General features: G+C 39.1%; 1 protein-coding gene across 3 annotated transcripts; it reads right to left on the bottom strand.

The window, feature by feature from the left end:
- Window positions 1–1,625: 1,625 nt before the first annotated feature.
- Window positions 1,626–13,737, bottom strand: LOC146164194 (uncharacterized). Of its 3 annotated transcripts, XM_083381560.1 has the most exons (15): window positions 13,324–13,432; window positions 8,282–8,391; window positions 6,718–6,767; window positions 6,580–6,643; window positions 5,328–6,515; window positions 4,960–5,250; window positions 4,447–4,777; window positions 4,301–4,370; window positions 3,747–3,908; window positions 3,407–3,514; window positions 3,104–3,187; window positions 2,709–2,930; window positions 2,352–2,535; window positions 2,076–2,212; window positions 1,626–1,945 (listed from the first exon to the last, which is right to left on the bottom strand). In XM_083381560.1, exons 2-15 carry the CDS (start codon window positions 8,292–8,294, stop codon window positions 1,937–1,939), a joined length of 2,913 nt encoding a protein of 970 aa, XP_083237686.1. In that variant the 5' UTR covers window positions 8,295–8,391; window positions 13,324–13,432; the 3' UTR covers window positions 1,626–1,936. The 3 variants fall into 3 exon arrangements, with proteins under 3 accessions (XP_083237686.1, XP_083237684.1, XP_083237685.1); XM_083381558.1 differs by lacking the exon at window positions 8,282–8,391 and having other exon boundaries at window positions 13,324–13,737; XM_083381559.1 differs by lacking the exons at window positions 3,104–3,187; window positions 8,282–8,391 and having other exon boundaries at window positions 13,324–13,733.
- Window positions 13,738–14,580: the final 843 nt, after the last annotated feature.

The following is a 14,580-nucleotide window of genomic DNA, read 5'->3' as shown; positions in this document are numbered from 1 at the left end:
TTATTTCCCCATTTTTAAATAGCCATAGGCTTATGCCATATGACTCAATGCAATTTCCACTAAACTTGTCCAGGGCAAGCGGTTTTTTTGTTGCGCGAATATTTAATAGGCCTACATGCAATGTGGCATTTGTGTTGTAATACCATTTGTGTTGTAACATAAATGCACTGAATGTTGTTCTTAAGGTTACTATTTATGACGCGACATTAGGGGGTACCTTTTTGACGCCAAATCTCCAAGATTAAAATCATGAATCTGCCTCTGTGTATGATTGACTAGGAATTAACTATTCAAAGGGCTGTATTTAACGTAACAATTGACATAATTGTTGTGCAGAATTAATGGTTTTGGGTCTGAGTAGCCTAAATGTACCTGTGTTAAACTTATTTTCGTCTATCATAGTATAGTGCTTGGTTCAAGTAACGAGATTTTTTTGTTGTTGAACTAATAAGTATTTGAAATAAGCTACTGCTGCCAGGCATAATATATAACCGACTGTTGCTCATCCAGCAGTATATTCAATCGACGTTTCGACGTTCTAGACAGAACGCCGGATCGGCCCGCCAATGTAATTCATCCGGCCCGCCGCCTATTTGACAAACTAGACACGAGTCCATTTCCAACTTTTTGAGTATTTTCACCACGTAAGTGCGAAAAATTTTCGAATCATCTTTATACATCCGTTTGGTTTTGAAAATGTCTTTTCAAATAGATCGATGCTTATTTACCGTTGCGCCGGGGAAGGGTGCCAACTGCGTGACGGAAAAACGGAAAACGTATTCAAAATTTTGACTATAATATTTTATTATTTTCGGCAGGGTAATAACAAACTTGCAAGAAATAAAACATATATATCGCTCGCCAGGTCCCATACTGAACTAGATTAATCATTAGCGTTATCGCGTGTTTTCAAAGTAGTTTTATTTGAATTCAAACTATTTGGTTGGTAGGTAATTTTCACAGTCTGAAAAGTATATGCTATGCTAAAAGGCATCAAAATTAGCACATACATATTTACTATATACAATGAAATATATGTACACACATATGAGTGTTAACAACTGAGATCTAGCCCTTCTGAAGCTGCTTTTTGACCAACGATTACGGCTTACATATCAATAGTACACTGAAAGCCATTGCAGATTCACCGGATTCAATTGTATAAAATTTTTTGTTGTTTTTTAGTGAAACTTCAGTTACCTTAAAATTGTCAAACGTCGCAAGTAAAATCCACTAGACCTTAATCGCAGATTTTAAAACTGCCAGGAACCTAAACGTGGCAAAACGATTAGAACTTACAGCCAGCGTAGACAGTTGCTTAATGGTTTGGTATTGGTGACCAGCTCAACTGCAAATAATTTTACTTCTTTAGCTGAATTTATAAACGTTGGCTTTATTGCAAAAGACCACTTCGGTGTTAGAATATTGACCGAAGTAATTATTAATAGTTGCGATGAGCAGGAAGGCTTTTACGGAACAATTTTGCCGTACGTGAACCACAGCTTATAAACCGCTGAACAGGACAGTTAAATTGAAGACTTTTTTATGGCAATGACATACAAAATATGTCAAGTTTAATTGTCGCGATGCAGCAAGTCTCCTTAAAAAAACTTTTACCAACCGAAGCTCGTCCGCTGTTGTATTAGCAAAACACGGCAACACAAAAAAATCAGAGACTAGTGAAAAGTGTGTTAACTCAGGTGGTCGACGTTCCACAGCAAATAAAGCAGCAGGAAAACGAAAATACAATATCTACAAGCAGTTAGCAGCTAGCAGCCATAACAAGCGGTAAAACTGTGATGAGAACAGAAATTTGTAGCATCGACATAAACAAAAATTGCAACACAAAATTTAGGCTAACTAAATTGTGCAAAAACAGAAATTTTGGTAGTTTCTTCAGTCCTTCGAAGCGACCGATGATGCTCTCCAAACGCATTTAGTTAACCTTAACAAAAGGATTTAAAATACAGTTAAAATGTGTCAAATGAGGCGTCTTTCAGGAGGTTCGATACAATAGTAAGTGTAATGTACAATATAAAAAAAACACGGGTACACAATCACTCTTATTACTTTACCTGTCCGGCATGGGATCTCTGATAGGCTTTCCATAACCACTCCTGAGCAGCGGTTACCATGCTGCTATTGGAAGCTTCGGACTGTTCCGGCTCCCCGTCAGAAGAGAGGCTGTTCTCTGTACGACCTTCTGGAGATCCTTTATCCAACATTGTGTTTATAAAGGCGAGTTATTATAATAAGGGACAATACCAATAACTCAGTAAAATGGTTTTAAAATAGGCATGTTATGCGAAAACAATACGTAAGCGCTGCGTTTGAAGTAAAAAAAAACATACCTTCGTTGGAACGATCGACAGGTCCAGTTTGAAATGGTTGTTGATGTTGGTGCTGCTGAAAATATCGTGAGGCGACCAGAGCAGCAGGATTTAGGTTCAAAGCAACAGAAGATTCGTTAGCAGCAGGTGCGAATTTAGATTCCTGTCCTCGGTTAATTAGGCCTTGGGCAAGCGCAGCATATTGCTAAACAAAAAAATAAACAACAAAAAACCATTAAAATCAAATATGTACTAAAAAATAAAAACAATGCTTATAACCACGAAGGTAACGTAAAAGTAAAGTCTCCCCAGTGTATACAAGATCCAAACATATTGATGTCTATATGCCAGACAAACAATGCTAAATAGGTTACCTACCTGGTAGATGGCAGCGACAGATGCAGAGTTAGGCTTAGCAGAGTTTTGCTGAATGGAGGAGTCTTTTGCACTGGAAACTCCTATTCTTGCGGCAACTCCGTTGTTCTCCAATTCATTAGTAGTAGAGGTTTTCATCCATGAAGAAATAACCGGGTTATCCATGGAGGTGCGTCTTCCTCGCCTTGAACCACCAGCACCCCAGACATGCGTTCCCATGTGCACCTAAAGCAGTGTAATATTGAAACCCAACGCCTAGCACGATATATCAAATTGTAGATCATTGGATTCGAGAGAAGGTAAACCGCGCTATTACGAATGCATGTTTTTCCACTCTGGACAAGGGTAATGGCAGTTGGATCGCGACAGAAAATCTGCTGATGCTGTGCTAAAGCTACCTTTAAGTTTCCTTTCGTAGAGAAGGCCCTGCCGCAAACCTTACATCCATAAGGTTTCTCTCCTGTGTGTGTTCGTGTGTGGATCTGCCAAAGTACATTCGGAAGTTTGGAGAAATAATTATTTAATAGAAAAACAACTAAGGGGTCGCGGCTCCTCGCGGCTCCTGGAGTTAGACAGCTATAAAACAATCTGGGTTGTCGGGATGAATCTATTGTATAAACAGCATGCAACTTTGTCTCGCTCTACCTAACACTTCACCTTTCAGCGCAATGCGTTTTACATTAGATTTTTAAAATAATTACCTGCAGCGAACTAGCAGACGAGAATTGCTTCTGGCAGAGTTCGCACCAATGACGTGGTGCGCTGCGTTTCGACTCTGGTAGTTCACCACATTCTTCTCCGAGCGAGCGCTGTTGGAAGATAATGTGTTAAAATGGTATCACGGTTTGGTATAAATGCAAAGATTTCTTTGTGAGATTTTAGTTTCACTTTGTCGTAAGGAGAGTTCAAATTTAAAATTATATTTAAAAACGGGAAACATGTATGTTTTATTAACATTTTACGGCTTTCAGAACGCACCTAAATATAGTAAACAACTAAATTCATTGGAACTCTTGGTCAAACGACAAAACGATAATTTACCTTCAAAGAATATCTTTGTTCTTCTGCAGCTCTCTGTTGGTCTATTAAGCTAGAGGATGTTTCACTGGATGGACTTGCTGAGGATCCATTGTCCATAACTGTTGAATGAGAATCGTGCAGCAGACTCTCGCATCGAAAGGTATGAGGCTCCTTTTCTGCGTCCTAAAATTTAAGTTGAATAGTTTCGTATTTAATTTTTTTATAAAAAGTATTTTGCCAAACAATACGCTTGTCCCCGCATGCAATGTCGAGTATGATGGTTTGTAATTTTGGTGAATTATGGGCTTCGTTTAAATTGTTTAAGACCAATGTAGGTTATCAGAACATTTGGTGCAGTTAAATGCACGACTTGTGGTGTGCACAAACAAGGGTGGGTCCCGGTCATGTTCCCCGAAACTAAATATTTGTGGTAACGAAATAAACCTTTTTTCGCTCTTTGTGCGATTAACCCTTAACTTTGGTCACAATGCGTTCTTGTCGCAGGTGCCGCAGGTGGTCTTGAGAGCTAAGTATTGGTCGACGTCGACAAAGTTATCTTAACAGTAAAAACATACCTCATTCTCCTCCTTGACCGATTGCAGTGGCTCTGGACCTTGGCATGTTATCATCATTTGATCTGGATATCTGCAAAAGTAAAAATAAAAAAGCTTAAAACCTACCCCTTTAAAATAAGCTTCATTTTACAACAGGTTTTGCTTACTGTTGTGGTGAATGACACGAAGGATGTGGTTCAATGGGCGACACGCTCCGGGAGTGTTGTACTGTCTGCTTTTGATATGTGTCGTGATCGTTGTTTACAGGAGCAGAAAGATCAAGTACGCCAGATGGTCTCTTGTCATCTCGTGGTGGTGTACACATTTCCCGCTTTACATTTTGTTGTTGTTCAAACACATTACGATCGAAACTTTGTGGCGTTTTTTCCTGCTTCAACAATGACCTAGATAGATCAACGGCCGACGAAAATGGAGTCTTGTTGCAGCTAGATGGCGCTCGACTGTCGACTTCAGGGGCCGTAGTTGGTGGTACATCAGCTGCAATACAAGAACAAATAAAGGCGTATTGAAACCATTTAGAAATGTCGCAACGATTCAGTTAAACCTAATATACAACAGTTAACAAGGTAGTAGTGTACCTACAAAAAGCCAACGGCCATCCTTACAAAATAGTAAGATATAACTTATATCACGTTGCAAATTTACGTTATCTATCATACCCGATTGCGAGAGTTGCTGCTTCATGGCAAATAATTGTTTTTGTTGCTGGTGATTAGCTAAAGCGTGCATCTGCATATGCTGACCAAAGGAAGTTTGGTCATCGAACACGCTATTGCAGAGAGGACACATGTGGCTCTTGGCAGCCGATCCACCACGCTTGCTGATTCCACTGGTACTGGTAGCAGATGCTGGCGGAAGTTCTCGTCGATGGACGCTGCTGTAGTGAGTGCGCAAATTGCCTCTGGTGGTGAAGGCGCGAGAGCAAAGATCGCACTGATAAGGTCTCTCACCTTTTGTAATATAAATATGTCATAAAATTATTAAGCTTACACACAAAAATAGCCCAATTGGGTTGTACAAAAAATACCTGTGTGGGTTCTGTAGTGAAGCTTGAGTGCACTTGGACAGCTGAGAACACGACGACAGATTCGGCATTGGTTTTTAACCAACGGTTCCTGCTCTGCAATTCCAACGTTTTCTACCATCTTTTGCAGCTTACGAGTTTCTCCCACATTACCGGTAGGCGGCGACACCTTTCGGCGATTATCAGCGGAGAAAATTTCCGAGGGGTACCTTCCGGTCTTACCATGATCCGCGGATAGACTGCTTGCAATGTTGTGGCGCAGCATTGCTGAAACGTGGTCAGGAAGAGAAGTCTGGCCCGCCAGTGTAGAAACGAGAGACAAAGGATATTTGTTGGTTGCATGGCTATGTTGCATGGCATGGCTAAACGGGTTGAGATGAGGCGCCAACTTTCCTTCCTCGACCGAATTTCGAGGACACTGTGAGCCCGAAGAACCTCCCATTGCCGAGAAAAATTGCCCGTTGACACCCTCTGGTGATGTCATCGATTTGTGAGTGGTCTCCAGGCTCTCTCGAACTGTTTGCAGGGGCGATGTGTTAGCGTCGTACGATCTGCATGAAGATGAAACCATAGGACATCCTCGTTTAGACTGCTCCATATTGCCGAAATCTCTGGTTGCTAGTTGACCAAGTGAACCTAGGCCACGGCTAACGGACACACTAGGACGATCTGAAGCTGACGTACTTTGCTGCCGTTGCTGAGATAATACATTAAGTTGCCACTGCAGATACTGGATCATTTGAATTTGATAAGCATGTTGCTGTTGAATAAGAGAAATCTGCTCCCGAAGTGACTGAAGCTCCGACTTTTCTTCAGCTGCAATAGTTTTGTTTTGAACTTCGTCAGACTCTTGAAAGCTTTTTTGAACTGCAGCCGTAGGGTTGACTTGTCGTTCAACTAACTCATCAAAATTGGAATGCAATGGTCTTAGGTTAGTCACTAGCTTAGCGTTATTAACTTGCACATTTGACCCGTGTGGTAGAGAGTTTGTTGCGTCTTCCTCGCCATTATCAGACTTTTCGTCAATGTACAACTGGGACTCACTCTCTGAAGAATGATGTTCCGCTATTTTATAATCAACTGGGCACCGTACGCTGGATATCTCGCTGATGGAAAGATGGCGTGATACGTCCTTAATTTCATATCTTGGCGAATCACTGGTCGTTTTCGTATTTTGCAGTATGACATTAGCTACAGAAAGAGAAAATGTTTTTATTTCCAAAATAGAAGTCATATTTTACATTAAACTGCTTACGAGAAGTTTCTTGTTGTGGTTTGTTCTCAATCGGTGAAATGGCGCCACAGTCCAAGCGAGTAGACTAGATAAACAGAGAACCATTAAACAAAAACATTGAACAGGTTGCATTATTTCACAACAAATTGTAAATCTTACCGTTTCAGAATTGAATTGAAACGTCTGATCAGTCATTCGACTGGACATTTCTGAAAAATAAAAATATTTTAGGACACACTATCAACTTACAGAAGGCGCTACTAAATTCATAGGCTTCAGGAAACCTATTTTCGCTTAAGAATTATTTTCTGTAGCTGTTGTCGTTAGATTGTCGAAACCTTGACGCCAAAGGGTTATCGATACAATGCCAACATTGTTTGGGAAGGGCAAGCTTCTCGGCTAGGATGAATTCTCTTCAAAACATATCATTTCGATTGTATGATAAACAAAGATTCTAATACAGAGCTTTAAATGCACACTTTTAGTTTTAATGTTTGACACGCATGAAGAACGTAAATCGACCGAAACGGCGATGGTTCGTCGATAATAAGATCATGAAGACAACAGAAAGTGCAAATTGCATAAAAGGTTTTCTTTTTTTAATAGCGAATCGCTTTTTATCGGAGAAGAGTTTGCAAAAATTGATTTCTTTGCTAAAAAGTGGCGCTATAATGTCGGTTGGAATGGCGCAATAAAGAGACCAGTTTATTGGTGTTCCGTTGGAAAATTAGGTACGGTTGGGTGAATCAGCTGTCGGCTGCTGACCGGTATAGGTTGACGCGGAGATACAATGAGGAGCCTTTGTTCAAGTTAATTCGTTGAAAACAGAATACGGTCAGTAGTTGTGTGCGTAAAAATACTATGCAAATATTAAGCGCTGGTGTGCAATATACTGGGTGTTTACGTGCACTAGGCGCCGCTGACGGAATGGAAACCTAGCCTAAATCATGTTCCTAAAAATGATTTTTATGCCGTTGAGGCCACATTGTACCCAGAGTTTTACAAATCGAAAAAATTGTTAGCATTCTGACCGGTTTAAAACATTAAATTTGAAATCCTATACGATTGTGAATGGCTAGTTTAAAAATCCTACACTGTAAACGAAATGTAGTTTTATTGAATCGAGATATGAACTGAGTATTTTTAAAATTTTGTCCAAGAAGTTAATCGATAAACATGACACAATATTCACAAATTTAAGTTGCATATTGCCAACACAGAAGCACCCATACCGATTCACTTCGCAAGGTGGTGAACACCTTAACAAAATTTCAAGCCGCGTTTTTAAATAACATTGTTTTGGAAGCAAAATATGTTTTGATTAAAACTAATGCCTGGGCCCGGAGGTTTAAGCAGTCTAACTTGACAGCGGTGTACAAGGAGTTTTCGACCTGAGCCGCTTTGAGCAAGAGATAAAGCCAACACGCGCTAATCTCGTTGCTTTCAAGCCCATATGTTAATACGCAGAGGTATGTAATGAAACGATTGTAGAAAAGTCTTTAAAAAAACTAACGATTCGTTTATACATTTAAACTGACCAAAAAACACCATAAATATCAGTGCATAGTAGCCTCAAGGGTTTAACAATTAAATAGCAATACTGTGATTATCCGAAAGCCTTAAGTACAATGTAGGGCACACCAGTGTGCAGCAACAAAAAATAGATTTAATGCACGAAAATATAATTTTAGGTATGTCATGGTTTATATAAAAACAATGTTACCTTTACAATCCATAATTGGCGCCGAAGCACTTTAGCAATAACAGTTACTCTTCTTCTATCTTTTGTTGAACAATATTGATACAACTAAACAACTCCAACTAACTCGGGCACTGCAGAAACAATGGTCATGTCAAGGTAAAAGCAACCACGTTTAATAACCTCGTGACTTCGCCAAACTATTGAGGTCCGTCCAGTCTTATCGCATACAACAATGCACGTTATTACGACATTTTCATGTGAAAAAAAGGCGATTGCATTTTTTCACCACAATTCGCCACATTGCAAATATGCACGAGGCGGCTCGCGTGTGTGTTTATTGGCACCCCGTCGTGCGAACGCGTCTAATAAAACGCTACTGTTTCTCCCTTTTGGCATACCGCTGGCACGTGCTCCTTCATTGCGCGGCGTGGCCTAACACCTTTACTCTTACATATATTTATCAATGAAGATTAAGCGAGCCGCGCATCGCGGGGAACCACACGTTCGCGAAATAAAGTTATTCATTTGGCGCCAAAACAATCTATGTTTGCGAAATCACAGGACAACGATGCTCGGCGCCCGACGCTGATTAAATAATGGCAAGTACAACCTGGGACTTGGCGACTAGGAATTTGCACGCAAGAACTAGACCAATCAAATAATATTGACCTCAATTGAGCTTATCGACTCTGTTTCCTTTTATTGCAAGGTAACCAAGGTGTGCGGGATACAATATTGGATTTTCGCTGCTGCTCGCAAGAAACTAAAATAGGGCGCGGCGTCAATTGTCACAAGTTGCTTTTATGAGGATGGAATTGCAATTTGGCGACAACCTACTTTTTTAACCTAGTAGAGACACACGTACTATTATTATTATTATGTTTAAGCGGTTTAGATCAAATCTTTTCAACATACCAGTTTATTTTACTGAATGTTAAGCGTTTAAGTTAAATGAATACGTTTTTTTTCTGCCTCCCAATTCGTGGACAGCATTGTAGTTAAACGATAAAATAATAAAAAAAGATGTATGATTGCCCTAAATTGCAGTAGCCTAAACGCTGCATAATATCCCTAAGCAAGATGAAGTATTATTATTTCTTCACTCAACATATTTTTTTTACATAAATCCCTGATTAAATATTACATAATAATTATCATCAACGGAATTATATTACAAAGTCGTTGCTAAACCTAGAGTGTTTTATCCAGAAAGCCTATCAATGAATATTTGCTGATCGATGTTATACTAAAACTAAAAACGGTTAAAAAGCCACTGGATTAATTTTTTAAGGGCTGTGCATTTCATTATTTTTGATTGATTTTTTAAATAAAGTGCTAACAGCAATGCGTAGCCGTAAAAAAGTCGTCTTTATTTTTTAAAGTTTATTGGGTCCGTGTAAAATTAAAAGCAACGTAAATGCGATGGTCTTAAAAGCGAACAATTGCGGTGGACGGAAAGAACTAAATCGGCGTTTCCGGTCGTCTTTACCGTGAACTTAAAGTTAAAGGATGCATGTAAATTAATTTGGAAATACGATACCTAGTGGACTATTTTAAAAGGTCGAAGCTTACGAAAGGAAAGGAAATACATCGCAGGAAGCATTTGTAGAACAACAAGGTCAGCTCGTCCGTAATTGTCGTATTTTTGCTACCGTTAAATTTCACAATGTCGCGACGATCGGAGATCAGAGATGCCGCCAATGCAGCTGCGTAATGCCGAGCGAAAGTAAACAAGGGCAAAGTTTCGCATCCTGTTGTGAGGTTTGCCGACTGGCACTTCTAAATAGCTTATTAGTTGAGGGATATAGCAAAAAGGTAACAATGACACTTCAGATTTCTTACTCGCCAAATTGATATCCAACATGGATCTCGCGCGTGCTTGGGTGTATAAAAGTTTATAACTGATTCTTTGTCGAAAGGCATGACGCCTAATCTAAAACCACAACCCTTAAATGCAGACAAACATATACCGTGTTTAAAATGTTTTGTTCAATATCAAAATTTTGGTAGTAAAAATCCCTAACATATGGTCGACCGAATAACCGAATAAATAAAAGTATTCAGAATTTTACGCTACATCTTTTTTTTAGGCGTCATCCAATTTAACAATTTCGCGGTTGGTTATTATCTTTAAAAGTGATAGGCCAGCAAGCAATTTACATGAAACCAACAAAATACCACTGACAAAAATTGTTTTTTTTGTTAGCAATTCTGCGATATCGTAACTCGAGTGTTTGACCTAGATTCGTTGGAGAGACACAAATCTCGTTCTATATGTAAACAATTTGAGCCGATTTTCACACGGCTCAGACGGATTGCCAAGAAGTATTTATGTAGTTTTTTACATGGAAAAAATTTGGTAATATTGACCTGGTTATAAAAAAAGTGCATGTGTATACAGCAAGCACATGCTGCTTTATCTTATTCGTTAAATTAAACATTAATTTAAATTTCAAATGAACAGTGTTAAGCAAAAAAACTGCAAACGTTTAACTCAAAGCTATCGCAATATTGTAATGTTAACACTGTCGGTGGCCGTTTGGAAAGTTTTACTGACCAATTTACATGAACCCCCAAAAGATGAACAGATGTCGATCAATCTCCCTTGTAAAAAGTTAGGTGATCATTAAATAGGCTGACTAAAAGCTCAATACGTAATAGAAATACAACGGACATTCAAATCGACGATATGGCCGCAAAGAAGCGTGTCTTTATCAGTTAATGGATTTTGATATATCGACCAGGAACCGAACCAATACACCAACACGTTTTAAATAGGGTTAGGTTACATGCTGCGTTTTTGAAAGCTTGTGGCAAAACACGTATCGGCTACGATTGGACGAATGTCGATATAGGTACTGATCAATTAACCACTTGGCGCCGTGATGAAACGCATGGTGGATCCTATTCAAAGCACCTTTGCCATTGTGTCGGCGGTCCTATATCGACAATCTAACAAGGGTTGGTGGTGTAATATCGTGGTGAGAAGCCCCGTCCCAGGGATATACGATTGCAGCGGTGAATGGGCCCGGCGGTGTCAGATTGCTGTTTAGTTAATAAGGCACATTTATCAACTAAAAACGATCGTTATATTTGCGCACGAATAATAGCGCCATGCGAAGTTAAGACATCAACCGCCTTAAGTTATTTTAAATCCATGATCTCCAAGAAAAACAGCCTATTCACCATTATCTGTCTTTTTGACTATTGTATTTTTTTTAAATATTATAATAACTTCGTATTTTTGGTATACCACTTTGCAAAAACTTTTACATAAGAGAAACGAGGGTATAATTTTATAAAATAAAGTATGAATCATATAGTTAAAGCTGAAAACATGCTTTAATTGACAGCCTAATAGTTGAAATTTCAAACACAAAATAACTACAGCTTGTGGCCTTTCTTGCGAAACCGTGACCTAGCCCTGTTCGTCAACATGACACGAAGTGAAAATGTTATCCCCTCGAAAATGACGTGTTCATACGACGTTTCGCTTAACTGCGTTTCCAATGCGTCAGCATAGGGACGCGAACATTTTTCAGCGGCTTCTTCTACCCGTTGAAAAAAATAGGTATCTGATTACTTATTCCGGGATATGAGTCAGTTATGTGTGATATATGTTTATGAAATTCGCAAAAAAATGCGTTCAGCAGTTTTGTCAAATTTAAAAATTATCTCTTTCTCCTACCTATTAGTTATGATTTTAGCTAAATGTTTAGATCAGATATTACCGATAGGCTGAATGTATTGTATGGCAGAATTGTATATTGTTTGTTATAAACAAATTCATAATTTGTTGCTTTATTGCAACTTGTTTCGTTGGCTGTTTTCAAGCAAACGGAAGACCGACGTGCACATCGCCATACACACCATAAAAGCACTATGATGGTCACGGGTGTTTATGGCCCTCCAGATAATATTCAATCATCCGTCGTTGAAATATTTCATTACATGTACATAAAGCATCTTAGACCTGGTTCGGCAGCGGGCGTCGAAGCAGTGACACCCATGAATGAAAGATTTATGACAGAAGGAGGCTTTCATGCGGCGCTGCATCGCATTTCGATCCAATTTCATGGACATTTCAGTTCATCGATTGGAGAAAATTTTCGAACAGATCGGTTAAAGCGCGTGCGGCGTTTTTAAGCGTTGCCGTTTGGCGTTTTTAATTGACTTTGCGCCTGATATGAACAGGCAGTCGATCTGATTTTCAAGATAGCTGCGCTCGAACAAGATCGATCCGCGACAAACGACAGTTTAACTCGCGATTTCGCTGATACGAAGTCTGCACTATACGAATGCAGTTATAGGATCGAGAGAGTCCCGTCGCCATTAGTGATTATGTTATACGTCACATAATTTTTTATCCATTAAGATTTATACATATGTATATTGCGTTCTGCTTAAAAAAGATAACCAAATGATAGACCTCAAACAACTCAGAAATCGGGTTCACGAAAACCGAATAAATATACATTTTGCCAAAAAAGGATGTTATTCATAAGGTGAATAAAAAGCTGTTAAACAAATATAGCCTATTTCGAGGAACACATTTCCTATAGCGAAATCGCATATTTACTTGTGCATTATCACTCTTTGCTGAAAACGATTAACATAATTTACAAAAAGGTTGATAAACTTTAAGGAACGAGGCACACGTGCTACGAAAGTTATGCACTGGAGCAGCTGACATTCGTGGTTACAAATAAACGGCAAGCAGAAAGGTATGTGCGTGTAGTACTGTGGTAAAAATATACCGCCTCTACCATCAGCAGGAATATATAAAGCAGGAGTGTTATGAAAATGACATGAATATTTTATAATTTAAGACAGCTCACACGCGAGGGCCAGCATCTTTTACTTGATCAATGTATCAAAGTGTATGTCTACTTGCGATCGTCGATGCACATACTATTTCACTTATAATATAACTGCGGGCCATTTCAAATGGATAACACGAATAAAAGTTTACGTAAACAAAATTATTTTTGTTATAGAAAAATGAATTATTCTGTTTACCCAACTGAACCCTCTATATGCAACACAAATACACTTTATCTAACCTTCATCCATCCCAGTATTGATATTTTCCCCTTTCATCAGTTTAGGTTGCTTTTCGATTAGGCAGTGCACTTTACTACCGAATGGATTGCTTGAGTTGTCAGCTACAGGTCCGTTCTTCGAGAGAATGCCTTCAACGCCATCTTTCTCGTTCCCTTTCGTCTCGGGCGTTTGTTGTTTTATTTCTTTGTTCGCTTCAGGTGTCTCCGTGAAATACCCAATTTTAGCATTGGCTTCGTTACCTGCCGACATCACTTTACCTGACAAGCAAGAAATGGAAGATTTGTCCTCCAGCTGCTGCGGATTTAGCTGCTTGCGTCTCGACATTCCTACCTATCTGCAACGCGCACTATTTTTTCTGGTGCGATCGGTGTTTTCGCCGCCGATCGTATTGCCCCTTGAAATTCCGGTGGAATGTCTTTGTTGCTGTACCCTATTGGGGCCAGGGCTGTGCGGCCTGCATGAGATACTGGTATATTTAGCGCTTTTGTTTCGTAAATCCACACGACAAGTTCAACACTGAATGCCACATTCGTTTCGATGACAAACATTGACAAACTCGTGTACGGTATCTGAAATGTGACATTCATATAGGAACTGTATTTCTTTTAAAAATAGTTAGGTTAAATAACAAGTGCAAAAAAGAATATAAACTTAACATATGATATTCTACTGTATAGGTTATCTTTAATTCAGAAAGGTATGTTTGATAAAATGAGATGACGCCACAATCAGGTTGTTAAGTAATTTATCTAACCAAAGTTATATTTCATTACGAAATTTGGAACTCCTTAAATGATGTGCGTTTTCTGGCGAATTATTTTACTAAAATGAGTATGTCCAGACACATACTTGAAACGCGTATCGATTTCCTTATTTTTTTATTTCTAGTAGCGCACGGTCGAGTGCCTGCATGTCTCCGCATTTAAATGAGTCACTTGTTTGTCGGCAAGTGCGACGCTCTATTTCGAGGATTAGGTCATTTTTGCCACGCTCCACAGAATGCAGAACGTTGTTTATGTTACACTTTTTCGGAGACTCATTTCACCTTTTAAAAGTTACCATAATTAGGCATTGGGTTGCGGCGTTTTAAACGACAAATTCAAAATGCAAAAAAGAACTGTTGGCCTACTTGAGTTGGCCTAATTGATTATATATGCCTTCAAAACCGTAGAAGATTGAAAACAAATTTAGGCAGACACGATTAGTTTAAAAAATTTACACATCATCCTCACAGCAAAATGTCCCAAATTACAATA

Source organism: Ascidiella aspersa, chromosome 2 (assembly GCF_963924565.1).
Source record: "Ascidiella aspersa chromosome 2, kaAscAspe10.2, whole genome shotgun sequence".
NCBI classification, from domain to species: Eukaryota; Metazoa; Chordata; class Ascidiacea; order Phlebobranchia; family Ascidiidae; genus Ascidiella; species Ascidiella aspersa.
Note: the sequence above shows the minus strand (reverse complement) of the source record. Positions and strands in the feature narration are given on the sequence as shown.

What these genes read in the sequence shown, in the direction of transcription:
- LOC146164194 (XM_083381558.1), bottom strand. Translation starts at nt 13,648, where the DNA reads ATGTCGAGACGCAAGCAGCTAAATCCGCAGCAGCTGGAGGACAAATCT. An exon ending in AACAAAGATATTCTTTGAAG is followed by an intron (nt 3,515 to 3,746) that starts GTAAATTATCGT and finishes ATCTTCCAACAG; the next exon opens with CGCTCGCTCGGAGAAGAATG. An exon ending in TGTCGATCGTTCCAACGAAG is followed by an intron (nt 2,213 to 2,351) that starts GTATGTTTTTTT and finishes TGTTGGATAAAG; the next exon opens with GATCTCCAGAAGGTCGTACA.